Raw genomic sequence first — 16,374 nt, 5'->3', positions numbered from 1 at the left:
TCTTCATTCATTCACTGTCCCAATACTTGAAGAGCGCATTGGAACTTGTAGTGGTTTAATGTTCTGTCTGATCAGTGCATTTGCTGAACCAGTGGATTATATTTGATCTTAAGTTTGCTTTAGGTTTTATGAATTCTGACATACCCCCCTTCAACCACTGGATCAAATCAAACAACTGCATACTGCAATTAAAGGGACCCACTCCTCCAAACCTTCAGGGCCCATCAACATTATCTCCATGACTACAAATTTTGGATGAAAACTGGTGCGTTTTAAATGGTACTCCACAGCAGAATAACAAGTGTCCCATCTTGGTGTTGATTTATGTGACAAATATTTTCAAAAAATTTCAGTTGAACTATGATGTGAAACTAATTTAAACTTTTTTTTAGTTTCCTTTCCCAATCTGAACACCAACCAACTATTTTTGGTTTTAACAGCGTTCTTAATCCAACACTGAACAGGTCTTCAAACAAACCCCCTTTGATTATCTAAATTAGTCACATCCATCTTTAAATACCTTCAAGATGACAGACTAATGGCATTTTCTGCACCCAGGTTAAAAAAATATTTTCTTTCTCCAGTTCTCTGCATGTACCCATGTACTGATTCATTCTTGTTTGAGAGCAAGCTCCTCCCTTTAATTTAACACTATGACTACAAAGGAATAACAATATCAGAAGAAAAAGAAAAAGGAGAGAATTTTGTTGTTGGTTTGTTGAGATATTTAAAAGGTATAACATCAAACTCCAAACCATATCCTTATCAAACAGGGACAACATGATTAGTAGACACTGATTTTTTTCCCCTCACATGAACATGTTCAGTCATCACCTAGTGCCAATGATTCATAGAAGTTTTTTTTTCTTGCTTTTCTCATTTTGTAAAATGCATTTTTTTGCCAGAGTAAGATATATTAGAATGAGCTTGTTTTGGAGGGGAGGTCAAGACCACCAAGTTTGTGAAAGAGACAGAGGGATTGGGGTAGCCCACAGTGGTCCACATCCTGAGACACGGTGGAAGCAACCCATTTCCAAAAGGAGAAGACGGAGTTACAGTGCCAAAAAGTGTGTGTACGGTGCTGAAAACTGGGGACTAATAAATTGTTTATTAGAAAAAAGTAGGTGTGATACGTACTGGAGATAAGCGAGTTCTTAAATTTATGGATTGTGGAGTTGCCAGGTGTTCATGACCTGACATAGTACAGAAGAGGTAGGGTTATCATCAATTGTTACACTGAAATCACCACCAATGAGAACTGGTGCTGTTATAGAGAGAAGTATTTTATGAGAAAAGATCAATTGCTGTGATTATTTCATCATTTCAGTTGAGTTCACTTTGTAATATAACATAGCACCCCACCTCACCCTTTTACACCAGATGAGTGAAAATGGAATTTTCATATTAATTAATATTCCCCATGCTTGCTATTGACGGATGCAGAGAAGGCACTTGATATCCACCTAGTAGCGCATCATCTACTTTCATCTTATACAAAATATCTAAGGCATTGGTTCTCTTTATGACAGAGTTAATTCCCCTAATGTTTAGGGGAACAAAGCTCATGAAAGACATCAAATGCTAAATGTGAACCTTAGATATGACTAATGTAGAATGACAATGTTGCCCAACATCCACTGTAATTACCTCTACAGAACAGTTTGACTGTAACAGAATATCAAAATAAGGAAGAAACAAAAAAAAAAAGAGACAACAGTCTCAAAAAACACATTTTCAACAAGGTATAACAAGTTGTGACTTTCTGAAAATTATTGTGCTTGTATTGTTCCATTTAGAAATACCATTCAAGTATGGATTGGTTCACTTACACTTAACTTCATAGCCCAAGTCGCTTATTTGAAGTGCCACATCTTTACTTTTAGCTCTGGTGATACTGGTTAGATTTGTGTAATTATATAGCCTTAATACTGTACTGTCACAGACAGTTGCAGACTTTAAAAATGCACCTGGATTCTGTAAAATAGAAAAACTTGAAACTTAATAATTGAACTTAATAAACTGATTATTACTTTGAATGTGCATTTATGGTGTAGCATACTTAATATGCTCAACAATAAATTACTTGAATAATGGCAAGCAGTAATTACAGATGTAAATCCTTCTGTCCTTCTGTAATAGTGATTGCACCATATAATTCATAAAACAATCAGTGTCAAGTTATGCCAAGGTTGCGCAAGGCCTGTGATACTGTGTCATAAGCCACACTGTGTCTGCAAAATAATAACGCTAATAATATAAGAGGCACTAGCATGTATTCAAATCATTGTTTCCTTTACAAGTAATGATACATTACTTGTACAATACAACTGAAAGTAAATAATAACAGTAAACAGTAACAGGATAATAAGTTCATCAATAACTGCAGTGTAAGAGGACAAGAGATGATGATGTTTGTGACATAGTTCTGTAGGACTTCAGACACGGAACAGAGAAATGTGGTGTAAACAGGTAGTGGTATCATCAACTTTCTCCCCTGCTGAGGGAGCACTGTCCCAGGTTTGTCCAATCCAGCCGTTGTGACTAATTTGGTGCTATCACGTTTCATATTCTATTCTAAAACTGATACAGCAATCAATCATATATCATACCATATATATCAATATCAAACAGCCATTACAGTTGACATTTCTGTAGAAAATTTATTTTGTATTTCAATAGTTTCTTCCACCTTACCTTCATAATGAACTGGGATTTCTATTTTGGGTCCAATGACATAATGGCCCTCCTCTAGACTGTGCGCAGTAATTGTTGTCCATTGACGACTAGAATGAATCAAAAGATAATCATTGTCTCGCAGACCATCCATTGGTTCCCCTAAAAAGAAAAGAGACAAGTGTCATTCACTAGAGCCTTACGCATAAAATGAAATCAAATGCAGAAGATTCAACTTGCTGTTTTGCTAACCAATAAAAATCTAGCAAGTTAAGTTTTCAGTTTCACGCAGGTTTGATAATGTGATCCTGATTTATTTTTTTTCAATTCAAGAATCATTCTGTAAAACCATATTGCATTACTGATGGCTCCCACTTAGCAAACCCCTACAGAAATCTGTTTATGTCCAACCAAATATATTCCTTCAGTTACCAAGTATGAAGACTGAAATTTTTTTCAAGCCAAAAATGCAATGCATACAATAACTGACAAAATTAAAGTATAACATTCATCATGTATCAGGAACCACACTTGGCGGTGTTTAATATTGTATTCAGCTGTATGGCTTCTACATGTATTCAGCAAAATGAGGAAATGGGACTGTTGTGGGCCTCACCAGGAGTTATCCCTGGTCAGCATGGAAAATTGCCGCCTTATTGGATTACTAAACACATCATAAAGTTATCTTTTCAAGACAACACTGTAAATGTTTTGCTGTATGTGTAGGTACAATGTGACAAAGAACTTGTGCCATAACAGTAAAAAAGAAAATATGATACTAGAATGTACAGCAAAAAGTATTCATTAGAAATGAATGGAGTTATATTGATGGTTACACTACATCTTTGTCAGTTGACATTTTAAGTACTGTTCACTTCTAGCCACCACATTACAATAAGGACAAGCTCTTGAAGTACAGAGAAGGGCAACAAGACTGGTGCCAGGTATCAAACATTTAGGTTATAAAGAGAAGCTGTAACAAACAAGACACTTGGATCACTGCTGCACAGACCTAAAAACATGTTCATTTCTTTAGACCTGTGTCCCAGGAGGACCACAAAGGAAACATTTTTGACAATGGTATAATAACTGATTGCCCTTGCACATCTCTCTTCTGCGATGAGTCCAGAAGCTTTCAGGGTACATGACCTGTGACCTTTGCCGGATAACCACTGACAAACTTTTTGAGATACAGATCTAATCAACTGGCCCTCCAAGAATCCACTAAGTACAACACTGTTATTTTGCACTAGCAAAGTGAGTAGCTACAGCCAATATAATCATGTACGGGATGTGTGTAAACAAATCATTATTTGTAAACAATTTTTTAACCCCTCAAAAATTATATGGACAAACCCATCTCCTGTCAATGTCAGTTACAGTCAGCTACTGTGAAACTACATTTATCATATTATAATGACCTGTAATTTACTCACACCTGTTAAACCCCTGGCACTTACGCCAATCAAGATTTGTCTTGCACATTCCTCTCCCTGTTATAACCATCTTCTTCATTTTCTGTTTGTATACGTTATTGTAGTTTACTTCATTTGGTTTCCCTGTCCATTTACTTGTTAATGTTTTCCATTTTTGTTTTTAGTACAGGGCTTGACCTAAACAGTTGTTCAATTCCACTGGGTAACCATCTTGTGTTGCTCGGATTGCAATATTAGCAACTAAAAAATTAGCAACTAAAAACATGTAAACTGTTTTTCATCAAAAAAAAGTTTCCCCTCATTGCCTTGCAACGGTGGCCTATTTTTACAATATAATCTCTCACCACTACAGAAAACCTGGTAAAAGTTTTAAAAAGTTTTAAAAATATTTCCTGTTCTCCTTAAAACCCAACAGCATGCATTTTCATCAAAAAAAAAAAAAAAAAAAAAAAAACTGGCATTCATAAGATCTCAAAAATCCCATGTGCAAAATTCTTGTCGTAGTTAATCTGGTGAGTTTGTAATGGACAGTATTCCTACTTACCAAAACATAAACACTGTGATTGGAGTAGCCAACATATCGTTGACCCCCCTACCTCTGCACTGTGTAACTGTCTCTCTTGACCCCATGCACACACTTAAATGAGACACAGCTGTATTACCCAAATCACAGTACTATCCACCACAAACCTTTTAATCAAGCAAACAAGAGTCCTTGCAAGTTTCACATTTATTATAATCATTATTATCATTATTATGCTATACATGTTACTGTATCTGATCTTTTCATTAGAAGAAGAGCACTGTGTTGGATGTTTCGCAACTTAATTGCAGCGTCTGTAACTCAACCATGCTACCAGCAAGACCAAGCAAGCTAGCTAGCTAACAAATGCGCCTTAATGCAGCCATAATTGTGGATAACATCAAAACTCATAGCAGTAGCCTACAGAGTCCAGTCAGCTTGCGAGCTAACCACCCAATAGTCCTTACACAAGCTCAGAGAGAAGAGTAACAAATGAACAAGCTCACTTCTTAGTTATCAAAGAAGGAAGAGTGGTTAGCAGGGGCGGAGCCAAGGGGTGGCCCAGGTTTTTATCACGATAACATTTGAAAAATTATCAAGATAACTGCTTCTATCACAATAATTACAGTTGATGCAATAATGAAGGCTGAAGACAACCGTGTTTCAAAAACAATTAAAATTTATTAAATATTTTTACCATAAAGGCGTGTTCTGGAATGCCTAGTAATAAAACAACAGAAAAAATATACACCAACATGTTTTTCTGTTTTTCATCATCTAATGATAGTCATACACCTAGTGATAGTGATTTTAACCTTCATACTGTATATCAAATGGAATGATCAGCCATACTGTATGTACATTGCAATGTTGTGTGTGTGTGCGTTTGTGTGCGTGCACGTCTGTGAGTATGTGGATGTGTGTGTTCACGTGCCTACATCTTAATCTCATTTCACCTTATTCATTTTTTTCCAGATACAATTTGATTTTTGCTATTTGCTTGCTATTGTTGGAACAAGTCACTGTAAAATGAACTGAACTTTTTTTTTGAAAACACTGCATCTTTAACTAACCAGTTGCCTTATATCACTCATCTCAAAATAATGTGTGTGGGACCACTGGCAGTCTTTCACACTGGCATTACTCCAAATTGTTGGACAAAAACACCCTCATGATTACAGTTTGTGGTTTGAGTCTGTTTCTCTGATGGTTCACAATTAGACCCGAACAGCTGAACAGCAGTGTCTCCGATGGCACACTTGTTGCCGGAATAGCAAGGTATCTCTTTGCAAGTGAGGAAAGCAATGGATAGCTAGTTGCGTTTGTTGTCCACCACATCAATGGATCACATTCAACATCAAGCTATGGCTAGGAAACCGGTAATTTCTAGCTCTGTCTTTTCATTCAGTGTGCACCTTCCATGCTTTCCTGTTTTGGTCTTTTTATGAACTTGGTGCAGAATGTCAGCCAGAGTGCAAAACTCTGACCCCTTGGCAGCCTTGGCAGCAGGTCAAGCTTGTGTGCCATCATCGTCACAGTTGTCACAGTCGTCACTGTCACTTTCCTGGTATGCTTCAATCTCCCTCCTCAATGAATCCAGAGTTAGACCTTCCTCTTCTTCACTCAAAGTGGCTTCACGGAAGCGGGGATCCAAGAATGTACTGACGTGAAGAATGTCTTTGAAAGGTTCATACCTTTGTTTCAAATCAATTTGAATGATTTGTTTCAGTTCTTTAACCATATTACGGTCACTGTCTTGAGGGGAGAGAGTATCATCAAGGTACGCCAAGAGTGCGTGAAGTGAAGACACAGTAACATACTTGTCACCACTGAGGGTGGCTGTGAATTTCTGGAGAGGGGCCAAAACAGCATCCACATCCACAAGTGTTGCAAGTATCTTCTCTGAGAGCATGAGATTCCACAGCTTGCGATCCTGAGCAAATACAGCAGACACTGCCTCTTGCTGCTCCACAAATCTCCCTATCATGGCCCCTGTAGATCCCCATCGAGTGGAGACATCCTGTGTCAACAACAAACAAAACTGTGATAAACATTTTATATATAACACATCCACAGGAATATCTGAACCTAAACTAAGATAAGCTAAACTAAGCCAAGGAAGTCCAGCCACATATGCTGAAATATGCATTAGCTAAGTGTAAGCAACATATCTATCCAACATTGGAGGCTACACAGTCTCAGCTAGCTAGCTAAGGGTATTTTTGTTGTAGACACAGCTACATTTATTAACAATAGTACATTTAACTAGATAACTAGCTAGGTAGATAGCTGAGATTATGTAGACTTTAGTAAAGTTGCTTAGCTGGTGCTTTGACAAGATAACCATTAGCTAATGTAGCTAGCTAGCTAGCCAACTCAGCTTGGTAGAGCCAATGACGGTAGAAAGGATCTCACTGAATGAGAGCGAATTTCACTTCGCTCTCATTCAGGTTGTATGGGGGCGAAATCAGAGCGAATTTCGCCCCCATACAACCTCAATGACAGCAAAGCGAAATTCGCTGCAGTGTAAGCCCGGGCTAAGAGATCAGTGAGTAGAGCAAGGTAGCTAGCAGCTAGCAATGCGTAGGCTATAGCTAGCCGTTAACTTTAGCAATGGTTTCACAAATTAGCTACCTCATATTAAACGTAAATAGATAAACAGGCATTCACTTACAGGTAGCTAAACAAACTTTTACTTACATGAATCAGTTGATGATGAGGTAATCCTAAATCAATTTGTCTCCGGCAAAGTTCGGCTTTGCGTTTTACACTTCGACTGAAGGAATCAACAGCGCTGTGACAGCACCTGACAGCTCTCTGAACTGGCTCTACTTTGAGACCCTTGTTTACAGAGAGGTCCAAGTTGTGGCCGAAACAACTAAGACGTTGAAATCCAAGAATTTCAAAAGCATTCTTGTTGCTGGAAGCACTGTCTGTTGTGCCGACAACAACTTTATCGGTCTGTAGCCCCCAGTCGTCCAGTGGATCGAGAACACCCTGTGCAATGTTTTCTCCTGTATGGTCACTTTCAAATGGAAAGGTGCCAAGGTTACGTGCCTGCAGCTGCCATTCAGAATCCACATAATGCACAGTGAGGCTCATGTAGCTGTCAAGAGTCCGATAGGACCACATATTTGTTGTGAAGGAAAATAGTTAGCTTCCTTCAGACTAGATCTCATCTACCATTTTGGAATGCAGACTATTAATGACCTTTTCCCTGAAAAAATTTCGGCTAGGGAGACTGTAGCCCGGATTTAAAGTCTCGAGCATGGTGCGTAACCCCTTCTTTTCCACACAGTACAGCGGCATCATGTCCTTCGCCAACCAATACCCAACTGCCCTGTGGTATTCCCATGCTTCACTGGAATTAACATGCAGCTTTTCTCGCTTTTTAAAGCACTGAAACAGTGTCTGCTGCTGTGGTGGTAGCACCCCAGTTTTCGAACCGGGCAGTGGCTGCTCTTTCAGCTTTCTACATTCATTGTAGAGGTCGGATTGATTATCGCGCAGGTGAGCAAAAAGATTTGAGGTATTTTCTCCCTTACATGGCACAATTTTCCTACAGGTGCGACAAGTAGGTCGTTCTCCCTTGTCATCGTCATGGCTTAGGCCAAAATACTGCCAAGCAACACTTTTTGAATTCTTTTTAGTAACTAAAGTGACATTGATTTGACTACAGTCTGTCGTCGAGCCTCTTCCACCATCCGCCATTTTGATGTTATCTCCTGTAGCTATCGTACCTACAACTGAATCACAGCCCTGCTGATATTCAGTATAACAGCACTCCCTCTCGTGTCATGTTACTTAATTACGTAGCTAACGTCCTCAGACTGTTTACTCAGGTCAGACTGAGTAAACAGTCTGACCTGGCTGTGACCGTGAGCCCATCTCCCTCTAGCGGCCATCTGAAGAAAGACATTTTCACTCCTGCTTGAGAACGGGGCACAGTTCCCATGAAATGTGATCCATATGTTTTAATTTCGATTACTTGATAAAAATTGTATTATGATATATTATGACTATTATGTATCACGATAATGCGTATTTATCGATTATTGTGACAACCTTAGCTGGGATACATGAGTTGAATGAGATGTCATCTCGTAAAGTTTACTACCAATATAGTCATAAGCTATAAACACAGCCTCACTGTGTCAGTTTTCTGGAAAAGAAAATATTTGGTTTGAATAAGCTTGTAGCAGCTCCAATACGGTTGTAAAACAGCGACCATTTCAAGCAAGGCTGCCAACTTTCAAAGCTGACTTGTAACATAGTTTCGGTCAGTCTTTGTCTATCACATTTTTGGCGAGAGATGCATAGAAGTCAATAGAATTTGTTTTTCCACGCATTCATGCTAGCGTGTGATGGGGCTCAAATGTGTGAGTCTCACACTCAGTGCGTAAGAGTTGGCAGCCAAATGCTAATATGCAAAGTAATGCAAATGGATAACTTTGCTAGTACTTCCCATAATGTTAAGGCTTTTGTTTTGATTTTGTACCTGGCAGGCAAAATTAAGAGAAACATAACTTTCTACTTCGGTCAGTGTAGTAAGAAGCCAAGTAATGAGAGAAAGGAGAGTGGTGCGGAGAGGGAGATGCAGGATGACAGTGAAACGGAGACAGAATCAGACAGTAAAGGAGAAGAGCACCCAGTGAGCACTCTAGGAAGTGGACTTACAGGTACAGCACACCACCTGCCTTATGCATTTATCTACAGTACCTCTAGGATTCTGCCTTCAACAGATGATGTGGAATATACTTGTCAAAGCCAATACAAGTAAAAAAGTTCATCACCTTAAAACCTGGCATGACAACGATTTTAACTTATGTGTCTTTACCAACAGATGATAGACTTACCCATTTAGATGGTGACAGTGATGGCAGAGCACAGCCCCCAGAGTGTGCTCATTAAAGTGGATATCAAGGTAGGTTACAGTATGCCAACCAAAAGCCACTACTTACTGCAGTGCTACTGTTTGTATTGTATCTGTTAGCCTTAAATGATGACATTTCAAGAAACCAATTACAAAAATGTGGTCTGCACTTGTGACTAGGGCTGCAACCACCGCCATACCACAGTATTCGGTGTACTGCGGTGTTGAGCCCGTCACCGCCATTACCGTCATAACAGCTCTTTTTTCCCCTTATCTGAGAGTGCTGCAATCCTCATGTAGCTTTTGGCTTGGTCTGTGGCCTTGTCTACACGTATCCGGATATTTTCGAAAACTCACTTTTTTCTATCAGTTTTGAAAAGGATCACATCCACAGTACACGCATTTTTTTCTTCAAATCTCTCCACACAAGAATGAGAAAACATTTCTAAAATGCCCAAACCTCTGCACTGACCATATGCATAACATTTAGCAAGCGCATCATGTCGTTGTAACCTTCTTATCGACTGACCAATCAAATCAATTGAGAGGACTGACACTGAGGAGAAGCGGTTTGCGAATCTGGTGTTGAAAACTAGTGAGCAACTGCAACTGTCAACATTTTAACTGTCAACATGTTATCGAGGAAAACATTCAATGTATGATAACCCCTTTCTATACCCATGTTTTTTAATTATAATGCGTAACAAAACTCATGTGAAATGCTTTTAAATGTATGTAATCACTATTTCTTTAGTTTTAAGTTAATCGACCAAATTATTAGCATTTTATATGATGTTTGAAATGCACACCATGAATAAATTAGTACAATTAGCCTAGGCGATGGCCCAGAACTCAATCGATGGATTTTTGTCTTTTGAAAGTGATAAAACAGTAGAAACGATGTTTGCGCACCAAATGACTGTATGACTGTTTAGGTTGGGCGTATTTGTTGTTTAATACATTCTGTTTCTGTTACATAGCTACATTTGAAACTGCCAACAGCTGCTGAGCATTAAGAGTTAAAGGAATTAACTTTGAGTAATTTATACAGCCTATTTTAAAATACACCTAGTGCCCCCAATTCTGGTAAGCTAAATCCCTTGCTGGTTATTGCGAACGAGGCACGAACAAGTCTGCGATGGTTAGCTATTTGGTGTAACAGTTCATTAGTGAAAACAGGGGGTGGCCTAGTTTTTTTTTTTTTTTTTTTAAATAAAATTCAAGCCTGAATTAGCCTATTTACAATAACACAAATAACTGTAGGCTTAAAAAGAACAAGAAACAACAAAGCCAATAAACTAGGGATGCATGATATTGTATTTTATTGTATGGTCTTACTCCCCTCCGGAAGCAGAGAAGCTTAGCAGCACACAACTAGCATGCTCACAGGGTGAGAAACCTAGCTAGGGGTCGGACGAAACCACTAGGCCCTCCGTTCAAGTCCCAAAGCACGAGCTCGGCAATCGCAGGCTGTGTTATTTCCCATCGAGTGTCGTTGTGTAAGTGTACAAACAGAAAAATTATGCCCTCTGTTCGAGTCCCAAAGCAGGAACTAGGCGATCGCGGGTTGTCTTGTTTTACCTCCCATTGCATTCTCTGTTTCCGGAGCCGTGTTATTTAAAATTTTTCTCATTTTTCTCAATTTTTCTCATCACCGGCTAAAGACAGTTGGGAGTCGCAGAAGCTTTTGCGAAACTTACGAAATACAACCGTGACAGCAACAAGTGGCGAGTGCTCACAGATTCTGTGACAGGATATTTGATGGTGGTAGATGGTGCCGTTCCGTACAGTGGAGAAGCCCGCATTCAGATTCATGTTACGTTCTTTTGATAAACAGTACGAGCTACCCAGCAGAACATATTTTTCAACAGCAGCAATGCCCAAGCTGTACTAAGAGGTAAAAGAAAGCATTATTAATGAAATAAAAGAAGTTGACTATTTAAATATAAGAATAAGAATAAGAAATACTTTTTTAATCCCGAAGGAAATTTGAGTGTCACAACTGCACCGTCCGGCACACATCTAAAACAACAAATTGAATAAAATAAATAAAGAGGTATAAAATACAACAAATAGTTTGTTGCAACAAGTTTGTGCAATTATGCCTTGAGAAGTTATCGTGCTTGTGCCATGATAATATACATAGTATAAATGAATTATGAAACAAGAATAAACAAGGGTAAGGTTATTGCTATTATACAGTTTGAAGAGCAGTAGAAAAACAGTTATTGTTATACAATATGCAAAACAATGATAACTGTATAGTGCAAATCCTGACCAGATGGCTAGAGAACAATTATTGTCCCATGTGCAACGATTATGTGTGTGTGTGTGTGTGTGTGTGTGTGTGTGTGTGTGTGTGTGGGGGGGGGGGGGGGCACAGGGCATCAGGCGCCAGTCAATCCCATGTTGCAGCAGAGAGGGGAGGAGTTGTATAGTTTGATGGATGCAGGCAGAAAAGACCTTCTGTGCCTCTCAGTGGAACATTTTGGGGAGATCAGCCTGCCACTGAAGGTGCTCTTCAGCTTCACAAGCCCGTCATGGAGAGGATGGGAGGTGTTGTTTAGGATGCTCACCAGCTTGTTAAGCATCCTTCTCTCTGCCAGCGCCCCTAGTAAGTCCAGCTCAATTTCGCCACCTATGACAGAGCTGGCTTTCCTGATGAGCTTGTTCAGTCTGTTTGCATCTCCAGCTTTCAGACCACACCCCCAGCACACCACCGCGTAGAAGATGGCACTGGAAACCACAGACTGGTAGAACATCTGCAGCATCTTGTTGCAGACGTTGAAGGATCGTAGTCTCCACAGGAAGTAAAGCCGACTCTGGCCCTTCTTGTAAAGGGCCTCTGTGTTCATAGTCCAATCCAGCCTGTCATCTAAGTGCACTCCAAGGTATTTGTAGGAGTGGACTACTTCAACTTCTACTCCATGGATTGCGACAGGGGTCCGAGCAGGTTTATACTTGCGGAAGTCCACAACCAGCTCCTTCGTTTTGCTGACGTTTAGCTGCAGAAGGTTCAGGCTGCACCACTCCACGAAGCTGTCTATCAGTCCCCTGTATTCTGCCTCCTGTTGCCCCTTGATACACCCCGTGATAACGGAGTCATCAGAGAACTTCTGAGGGTGGCATAACTCTGAGTTGTGCCTGAAGTCAGAGGTGTACAAGGTGAACAGGAAGGGAAAGACGACGGTCCCCTGGGGTGCCCCTGTGCTGCTCAGTACTGTCTCTGACACACTGCTCCCAAGTCTCACATACTGTGGTCTGTTGGTCAGGTAGTCAGTAATCCAGGCCACAAGCGGGGCGTCCACTCGCATGCACCTGAGCTTGTCTCCCAGCAATAAAGGCTGTATGGTGTTGAAAACAACATGACTCTCACAGTGCTTTCAGCCTCGTCAAGATGGGAGTAGGCCCGGTGCAGCAGGTATATGATGGCGTCCTCCACTCCGATGCGTTCCTGGTAAGCAAACTGCAGGGGGTCCAATGCTGGTCTGACCCCCGCTGCTACCACAGATTTATGGTCAAACATCAACATAATGCCTTACATGAGTCTGACAATACATTACGTCAGTAAAGACTGGAAACTAAAATCCAGGTGTTTAGAAACAGTTTTCCTGCCAGAGAGCCACACTGCCGACAATTTGTACCCAAGCACTCCGCATTCAAAGAGTGGCCGCTGTACGAGAGAACTTGCCTGCATTACCACAGACAATGGCGCCAACACTGTGGCAGCGCTGAGACTGCTGGGTTGGCCGTGGTTGAACTGCTTCGGCCACAATTTGCATTTGGCAGTTACAAATGCCATGACAGCAGAAAAAGACCGCACAGTCTGAGCCATGGGTTTATGCAGGACTCGAGGAAGCTCGTGGAAGAAAAAACGGCTCCAAAAAGAGCAAGCTGAGCTCCAACTACCTCAGCACAACTTAGTGCTGGAAATTTATTTAATTATTTCACATAGCATGCATTCATGTTGATGGCTTTTAAAAGCCTTCATAAAATTCATAAATATACGTCTATGTATCCACTAGGGATGGAATGGTTCATGAAAAAAATCCGTACCGTTCAATTCACTTGTCACGGTTCGGGACATGCGTGTATTGTTCGGGTCAGGTCATGCGGAGGCGAATGTTAGGAGTGTCGAGTGCAGCAGGTCAACTGCAAAGTTTTTAGAGGACGCACCGACAGTACCGTTTCCGTCTGCTGTGTGGGAGCACTTTGGATTTAGTGCTACCTATGATGACGGCGGTAAGAAAGTGGTGGATAAAACTGCGACAGTGTGCAAGCACTGTGCAACACGTGTTGCTTACGCTAGCGGCAACACTTCCAATATGTTAGCTCATCTGCGGAGACATCACCCCAGTGTGTCAACTGACAAGCGAAAAAGGAGAGAGTCGGGTAGGAAAGAACAACTTCTACTCCCCGCAGCATTTAAACAACCACTCAATGAAAAGTCAGACAGGGCCAAAGCTATAACAAGAGCACTGGCTGTTTTTATAGCGAAAGATATGCAGGCTTATGCCGTGGTGGAGGATGCAGGATTTCAGAATATGATCAAAGTACTTGAGCCGTGGTATAATATTCCCTCCCGCAAACACTTCAGCAACGTGATAATTCCCGAACTGTATGAAGAGACATGACGAGTAATTGTCAAAGAATTGTCCGAAACAGCCTACGTAGCTCTTACTACAGATGGATGGACCTCCAGGGCCACTGAAAGTTTCCTAACTGTGACTGCACATTACATTACTTCGGAGTGGGAGATGAGAAGCGTCGTTTTGCAGACCCGCCCCCTTTATGAGAGCCACACAGGTGAGCACCTCTCTGAAGCACTGACACAAGCAGTGACAGAATGGAAACTGGAGAGGGGCAACAGCACAACCCCTGTGACTACAGACAACGCAAAAAACATAGTGAACGCAGTCAATGCAACAGCTGAACTGGGGCCACAGATCGGGTGCTTTGCACACACTGTTAACCTTGCAGCCAAAAATGCAGTCTCAATAAATCAGGTATCCAGACTCCTGGGGAAGATTAGGGAAGTGGTCAGTTTTTTCACCGAAACGCAACAGCTTCCCATGCCCTGAAAACCTAGCAGGAGATGCTGCAACTACCTGTTCACAAACTAATACATGACGTCACAACTCGTTGGAACACAACATATGACATGTTAGAGCGTGATGTCGAACAGCAGGCTGCCATCTTTTCTGCCATGATGGACAAAGAGGTTAAAAAGATGTCAAGGACACTGCAGCCTTGTCAGACACAAGAGGCAAAACTGGCAGAGGACCTGATTAACACTCTTAAACCCCTGAAGACTGTGACAACACTCATGAGTACTGAAGCATCCCCGTCGGTGTCAATGATCATCCCTCATCATCAGCCACAGCACTGGACCCAAGGTTCAAGTCCCTGCCTTACCTGGAGGAAGCCTCTCTTCAGAAAATCTACAGTAATCTCACCACAGAGGCGATGGAAATTGAAGAGCAGGTATTGTGTTTTTATTTTGTATATAACTAAATTTAGTGTAATTTATCATCATTACCATTGCTGTATATTTCTTAAACTAAACCCAGCATATTCGTGTCTTTGTAATATTTTTCCCCACAGCCCAGAGAATAAGTTTAGTGTCTTTGCTGCCATGAAAGCATTTTGTTGTTATTAATATTTTCAAAACTATTATGCTGTTTGTCGGTTGACTCTACAGGGTCAACCCAGCGAAGTCCAGGAGGCCAGTTCATCCTCAGCAGCAGAGCCAGGAGCATCAGTGACATCATCCCCTCCCAGAAAAAATCTGCCATGGCAGAGCTATTTGGAGAACTCTTTACAACAGAGGAGAGAACCACCAAGCCTTTGTCCAGCATCATTCATGAAGAAGTCACCTCCTACAAAGCCACAGGCTGCATTTCTGTAGATGCAGATCCCCTCGCATGGTGGAAAAGCAACAAGCGTAAGTATCCTCACACTGCTAAATTGGCACAACGTTACCTCGCTGTTCCAGGTACATCTGTACCAAGTGAGAGAATTTTCTCTACAGCAGGGGACATTGTCACTGCAAGTAGGTCTCGTCTCACAGCAGAAAATGTGGACAAACTGATCTTCTTGCAAAAGAACATGATAATAGAACGAACAGAGCAATGTGTGTGTTAGCGTGTGTTAGTTTTATGTATGCAGCATTTTATATTGATGGGCAGCTAATTTGTTATTTATCTAATTTATTTACATTACATAACACAGTGGCACGTTAACTTTTGATACGAAATCCAGCCATATTTATTTGTTTGATTTTATTTCAAATACTGCACTTTCATTTCAAGTGGTTGTGTTTATTTTAAAGAAAGGAAAGTATTGTGCTGGTTGAGCTTATGTTTCACTTTATGTTGGTGGCCTTTGCCTAAATGTGACCATAAAAATAGCCAAGTTAAATTCACAGCTTTAAGTAATTTTTCTTCTCTTCATTTTAAAAGATTCATTTTTTTGTAAGAGCCACTGCAAAGTTAACACTTTGATAAATGTAGCCTAAATATTTCAGTCAGTTCAGTCTTTGTGTGCTAAACCTGCACAAAAGGTATAGATGGCAGTAACTGTGGTGACAAGAAAGGCTGTTCTTTTCATTTGACAAATGAATAAGTGTTTTGGTTCTCAGCTAGAATTTAAGGCCAACAGTTGTAAACCTTTTTTCCCAAATAAATGAAAAGCCTGTTGAAATTAGCAACATCTCCCCTCTTGCTGTATCAGAATCTCACCTAGGTTCAATTTATGATTCTCAGTGTCACAATAATGTGCCTATGCCTAAGATCAAGCTGCCTCATTCTTTCAGTTTTTTAAATACATGACATGACCTTGAGAATAACTTATTTTATTAAATACTGTAA

The 16,374-nt window shown here is 40.6% G+C and overlaps 1 protein-coding gene across 2 annotated transcripts in view; it reads right to left on the bottom strand.

The window, feature by feature from the left end:
* The window catches only part of garem (GRB2 associated, regulator of MAPK1), a 44,218-nt gene that overhangs the window by 18,421 nt on the left and 9,423 nt on the right, over nucleotides 1-16,374 (bottom strand). For both annotated transcript variants that reach the window (XM_036521102.1, XM_036521104.1), the window contains exon 2: nucleotides 2,695-2,835. In XM_036521102.1, the coding sequence (XP_036376995.1) occupies nucleotides 2,695-2,835 (141 nt within the window). The remainder of the gene's footprint in view (nucleotides 1-2,694; nucleotides 2,836-16,374) is intronic.

Source organism: Megalops cyprinoides, chromosome 2 (genome assembly GCF_013368585.1).
Source record: "Megalops cyprinoides isolate fMegCyp1 chromosome 2, fMegCyp1.pri, whole genome shotgun sequence".
NCBI classification, from domain to species: domain Eukaryota; kingdom Metazoa; phylum Chordata; class Actinopteri; order Elopiformes; family Megalopidae; genus Megalops; species Megalops cyprinoides.
This window is presented reverse-complemented; position numbering and strand designations above follow the sequence as displayed.